The sequence below is a fragment of the Aplidium turbinatum genome, chromosome 2 (genome assembly GCF_918807975.1).
Source record: "Aplidium turbinatum chromosome 2, kaAplTurb1.1, whole genome shotgun sequence".
In the NCBI taxonomy this organism is placed as follows: Eukaryota; Metazoa; Chordata; class Ascidiacea; order Aplousobranchia; family Polyclinidae; genus Aplidium; species Aplidium turbinatum.
The window spans coordinates 34,121,467-34,127,663 of record NC_137473.1 but is presented as its reverse complement, the minus strand read 5'-3'; the positions used below and the strand labels follow the sequence as shown (position 1 = coordinate 34,127,663).

Sequence of the window (6,197 nt, the reverse complement as noted above, 5' to 3'; positions counted from 1 at the left end):
TCACACGCCCCCCAAGGGGGGCGCGTACCCCAGTTTAAGAACCACTGCTTTAGAGCGTGTTTAAATCATTGTTGTATTAACATGTTTTCACACACTAACTAAGCCTTTTCAACTTCATATTTCTCACTCAAAAGTTAAAAATATCAATAGACAATGAAAAGAGTAAACAAAGCATCTGTGATGTGTCAGATACCATACGAACTATATATCATAATTAGAGCCTGTTTGGGAAAGCAAGCAATAACACGCAACAATTTTTAGTTACAGTAGTTGGTGCAGTGATACAGTACGAGAGGAATTGTTTTTCATACCATCAAAATATTGTAGTGCTCAAACTTGCAATATAAAACATTTTTTCCTTACAATTTAACACTGGAATCAGATTTTTTGACTCTTTTGCAAATGAAAACACAACAGAGAAACATATTAGACGTGGAAAATGATATTCGTTGTGCTCTTTCCAATACTCTTCCACGCATCCAAAAGTTGTCGAGATAAAAACAATCACAAGCTTCTCACTGACTGTTAAATGCGCTGACTCTTATTTTTTGAATATTTTCTTTGAACAAAACGTTTATCAGCAAAGTTCATTTTAGTATGAAGAGGATAATTAGATGCAAAAAAGTCTATTACTAGTGGGAATTTAGTTCCTCTTCTAAGACTTAAATTAAACTATTAATGTAAACGAGTTTTTAACAAACTGAATTTGCAGGAGAGAAATTTAGATTTGAATATCTCCTAAAACGGTCCACAGGATAAATAATTTTGGGAACCACCCGCCTTAGAAGATCACCCCACACAATGTAAACAAAGTTCATGCAATGTTGTTATTCGAAACAATTTTTTTCATACGATTTATACCAAGATGTTAAGCTTGCAGTAAAGACTGCATTGAAAAAATAATAATTAATGGTACTTGCCAAATGCTATATAAAATAAAAACCATAACACCATGTCAGAATGCAAATGAAAACATTGTTGGTTGCTAATGCTTGCCTCACGCTTTCGCTTGTTGGAGTTGCTGTCTGTAGTGTTGTAGGTTGAGAAGTGGAATGACGATTGCAGTTGGTAGTGTTGCAGCAGAACTTACTGCATGAGCTAAAAACATAATAATAGTTTATAGCAGTGGTTCTTAACCGGGGGGGGCGCGCCCCCCCAGGGGGGCGTAAAGCCTCTCTCAGGGGGGGCGCAAGCTCTACAACAATTTCAATTTTTTTTAATTACTTTAATGTCCTAGGACCTATGCTGTTTGTCATATTTTGTATTTTATTGTATTTATCTGCGAAGCATTGAATACTCTCAACCTTTAGCTTCAAGGGAAAAACATCAACATCATTAAGCATCATGACATCATTTGAACTTTTATAGCTAAACTTGACCTCTGGAAGAGTCGAATTGAACAAGGAAATCCAGCGAGCTTCAGTATAAACTTAGATTCTGCTCTCAAAGATGGTAACTTTGAGTCTGAGTTGAAGAAACAAATAGAAATCCACTTTAATGAATTGAAAGCGGAGTTCATCAAATACTTTCCAGATCTGGATGAGAAGCGTGAAGCCTGGAAGTTCATCAGAAACCCGTTTCAATGGGAAGTAGTTGATATTTTCGAAGAAGGACAAGAGGAGTTGCTTGAGATGAAGTTCAACTTCACAGCTAAAGAAGACTTCAAAAAACTGGAACTTGAGACGTTCTGGGCCAATTACCTTCCTGTTTACCCTCTTATCGCAACTCGGGTTTTTCGAATTCTAACAATGTTTGGATACACGTATCTTTGTGAAGCTGCATTTTCTGCTCTCGTTGCTATCAAGACCAAGTACAGAAACAGGTTGAGAGTTGAAGGAGACTTAGGGGAAAGCCGTGTATTATGAACCGCCTAACAATAAACGTTCCTAATTTCACAACTTCAATGAAAATATGGACAATATTTACAGAACAGCAAGCTAACATGCATACCTATTCCCCATCAATATATTAGTATGTGATATTTTGCAATAAAAAAGTTATTTCAATTTTATTAATTTACCAAAAGAGTTCATATTACACAACCCTCTGTGTAATATGAACCGCTTTGAATCATTGCTGAATAGAGGTGGATTGACTACACAAAACTGCACTAAAGCAAGCCACATTGCATGTGCAACATAACAAAATTTATTACCATAAGGCAGGGATATCTATAACTACGGGATTGGAAACTCTATCCAGTGCTATACATCAGCAGGGTCATCACATTACTACGACTACAGAAAGATTAACAAAACAAAATACCGACTAAAAGATAGACAAAATTCGATTATACAATAATAATACAAAATGTACACTCATATTAAAACTTAATTGATTATAAAAGTACATTTACGCTGCTAGAAAAAAAACGATGAATACAAAAAATGAATAAATGCAACGAGTCCAAAAACAGCCTACTGTTGATCTTTAGCATTTTGCGTGCTGCAAATCGGATCAGAAGTAAATGAGGAGTGTTCAGCAATCAGTGAAATATGCTGTTGTATCATCAACTTGTTCACAGACCAATCCAATACGAAACCAATACGTTCAAGATGTCATCAGAACTATAACCAACAGTCATTCTTGAATTTTTTTAAGCAGCAAACAAAATACAACATGACTACGCTAATGGAATACAAACAAATAAACAAACCAGGCAAGCGTAATCCTTACAATTTACAGCAGGTGAATTGATTGCTACACATTTGGTTGTTCGTTTAGCCTACTACTTGCTGCCCTTTGTGGTCAATTTACGTGATTATTTATCACAGCAGCGCACAAAGAAAAGTGACCCTACTGGTGTATAAAATGGTTTTCAGTTCCACAGAGTTTCCAATCCCGTAGTTATAGATATCCCTGCCATAAGGTTTTCAAATAATTTACACCAATTTTAGTAAACATGCACTACTTTTTAAATGTAAGCATTAAATTCACAAAAAGATAAGCAACATTAATCGAATGACGTGCACTGCATTGAGAATGCTGGTAAAATTGAAGTCTGAACCCCAGTTTACAGAACCCAGAACCACCCCAGTTTACAGAAACCCAGTTTACAAAAATTCATTACACCATCATAAAGCACTTGGTAATATGAACCTGGGTTCATATTACACATTCAGCTAGGGTTCATGTTACACACTAGTGGTGATTCCAGTTAAAATGCTGATAGTCAACGAAATAATGCATTTTTTAAACAAAAAATGCATTATTTAGTTGATTTCCATCACTTGTTGTGATTTCCATCATCAAGTTTATTTGAGAGTATATTAATCAAAAAATTACAAGTCCATTGATACACTGATAAAAAAAAAAACTGCAATTTCTCCATCTGCAAAATAATATCACACAAGCTTTAAACCTTCATACCCCCAAAACTTCAGCAACACGCCAACTCTCAACAAGAACATTTCCGGTCGAATGACCAGCAAACTTGCTTAATTCAAGATGTTAAAAGTCAAACATTTTTATTGCCACGTTTTCTGAAAACAACAGGGGGTTCATAATACACAGCAGTTCATGTTACACGGCTTTCCCCTACGTTGTTCATTCTTTGGAGTTAAACCTCGCATCAAAAATCTAGTTGCTAAGAAGCAGTGTCAAGTATCTTACTGATGTGTACAATAAACAGACAAAAATGCAATTTTTTTGGTATGATACTTATTTAAAGTCTAGGGGGGCGCGTGGCTCATGACCATTATTGAAGGGGGGCTTGATAGAAAAAAGGTTAAGAACCACTGGTTTATAGTTTTATTTATTATTGCTCTGCTAAAATAAAGGACGACAATAGGATACTTTTATATATTTTGATCTTGTTGTGTCTCCATAATCTCATCACTTCAATCTATCACATTCTTACTGCTATAGACTACAAACGATTATATGAAAATAAACTAACATGAATTTGAAGTGCAGTTTATAAAAAGCAAATTTGTCCATCAGTCCGCCATTCAGTTGTTTTGAGTTCAGCAAATTGACTGTGCAAGACGAAACAAGGAGCTGTCATATTTTTATAGTTTTACATTAAGTTTTGCAAAAAATTAGCTTATTGCAGTCACAAATGTTTCCAATAACCGTTTACCAAGCCAGTCAATGAAAATTAATGTTTTAATGAAATGTAGGTACACATATAACTTACTGTGTATACGTAGTTTTTTCAAAGGCTTATCAACCTTATATGAAGTCTCACTTTAATTTATGAACACTCATTCAGTGGTTTAGATTTACTTCCAAACCAATTGTCATCAATTTCATTTCCACCGAAATACTTGATGAACAATAAAATTTAACTTACTGTATTATTTTGTTGCTTTTATGACGTGTCGTAAGGTTGCCTAAACAAATCGTTAATGTAGGGTAGCTATATCTCATGTAGAATGTGGGTTTTCAGCCGATTTTAACCGAGCAAGTGAGGTGAGTGGGTGTGGGTTGTTAGGCCTACTATGATTTGTTTAACCTTTATAGCCAATGAAGAATTGAGGATGTCATTAAAGATGGATAAGTTAACATAACATGGAATATCACTTGCAGAATTTTTTGGAGGATTTTTTAATAGTCGACAGTCTGTGTTTGACTGCTCGTGCAAACAGCTCAAAATGACCCTCAAATCTATACGTGTTTGTGAACATACCAGCGTTGCCGTTGGCTTAAACTACGAAGTAAGAAGCCATAAGCATTGAAATGCTTGTAATATCAAGCTAAATGAGTTTTGTACAGTGCTAGATAAAGACAAATACTTTTTCATTCAAAAATTCCATAAATTTGTCTTAGTTTTGCTGTTTTTCCTGTCCATTGTTGTGCTATGGTTGGCATGGATATTGTACCTGACCGTGGGTCTTTGTTTTGTTTCATCTTAAACCCGTTAATGACAAAATATAAAATAAACTTACTTAGCTCACATAATAGGCTACTAATAACAATCCATCAACCCCGAAAAGTGAGTAAATGTATTTTTTAGCTATTTAAACTCTCTTAGAGCTTATTTGTAGCAGTTAAAAATGAGCTGCTGTTTTTGAGTGTAAGTTGCATTTGCATCAATGTGTCGGCACAAGGTTTCAGGCTTATTATTTCTTATTATTAGGCTAATTACTTCAACTTCATTAAAAAAACATCTCAGTTATCGGTTACATATTGCGAATATTTTAGATTTGTTTTCAAAAGAGATAAAAGCAATGTATCGATTAAAAATTAAACCTACCAGCTGCAAACTCAAAACTTTTCGGAGCCCCTATAGAATTATTGTGCAAAATCCTGGTTGGGTTTCGTTTATAGGTTAATGAAAATACCTTACAGAAGTTGTTGTCTGAACAAAAATGGCGATTTATGTAACGGCACAGGTAACTTATGTTAACGTCACATGTAACAATAGCCACTTATGTGGCACCACAATGTAGCTTTTAAAAATAAAAGGCAATCAAAGACTCTCAGTATTACAATATCAATCTATTTACAATATCAATCTTTACAATACCCAATCTTTTTTGCGGTTGTAAGATCAAATCCAAGGTTTATTTGTGCTGATATCCATCTTTGAATTAAGCGATCAGTGAAATCTTGACAGGATAACATGCACGTCGCAATAGATCCACATTCTCCGACTACGAATTTTACTGAAATAAAATACTAGCATCAGGCGTGTGAAAAATGTAAAGGGGGTCCCATATTTGATTCAAGTGTCGGGTATGAGAAGATAAGGTTCTCATGGTATTAAGCCTTCGGCACTAAGGAGAGTAGAGTGGCCAGTTCCTTTCTCTCGGCTGCCTTTTCTGCAGCAATTATACCCATCCAATTTATTACACCTTAGTGGTGAGTGTTGTTTTTAACAACCAGCTGAGGCCGGGAGTCGAACCAGCCAACGCCTTATCCGTTGCTCCATCCCACCGCTTCATAAATCATTTATTTTCTGATATAATGTTGTCGTATCCAGGCTTACGCCCGGTGTTTGAAGGCTTTGATTGAGTGGACGGGAAGGAAGCCAATCTTCGTGTCCACCTTCAGGCATGCCTCCAAGTGTCCTGTTAAAGATACCGCGAGCGATAAATGCTCGAGCTGTGTCGAACCAGTTCCCTTTGCAAAATAATCTGAACAGTTATTGGTTCTCAACAACAACAAAAAAAAATTTGTATTCAATATCAGTTGTAACAATTCTAAAATACCAAACTGTACTAAAATAATCGGTTTAACTTGCTTACAGAGCA

The 6,197-nt window shown here is 35.5% G+C and overlaps 1 protein-coding gene across 1 annotated transcript; it reads left to right on the top strand.

Moving 5' to 3' along the window:
• Positions 1 to 960: 960 nt before the first annotated feature.
• LOC145788521 (zinc finger BED domain-containing protein 5-like) lies at positions 961 to 1,865 on the top strand. Its single transcript, XM_082600282.1, has 2 exons — positions 961 to 1,027; positions 1,369 to 1,865. Exons 1-2 carry the CDS (start codon positions 961 to 963, stop codon positions 1,863 to 1,865), a joined length of 564 nt encoding a protein of 187 aa, XP_082456408.1.
• The last annotated feature ends 4,332 nt before the right edge of the window (positions 1,866 to 6,197 follow it).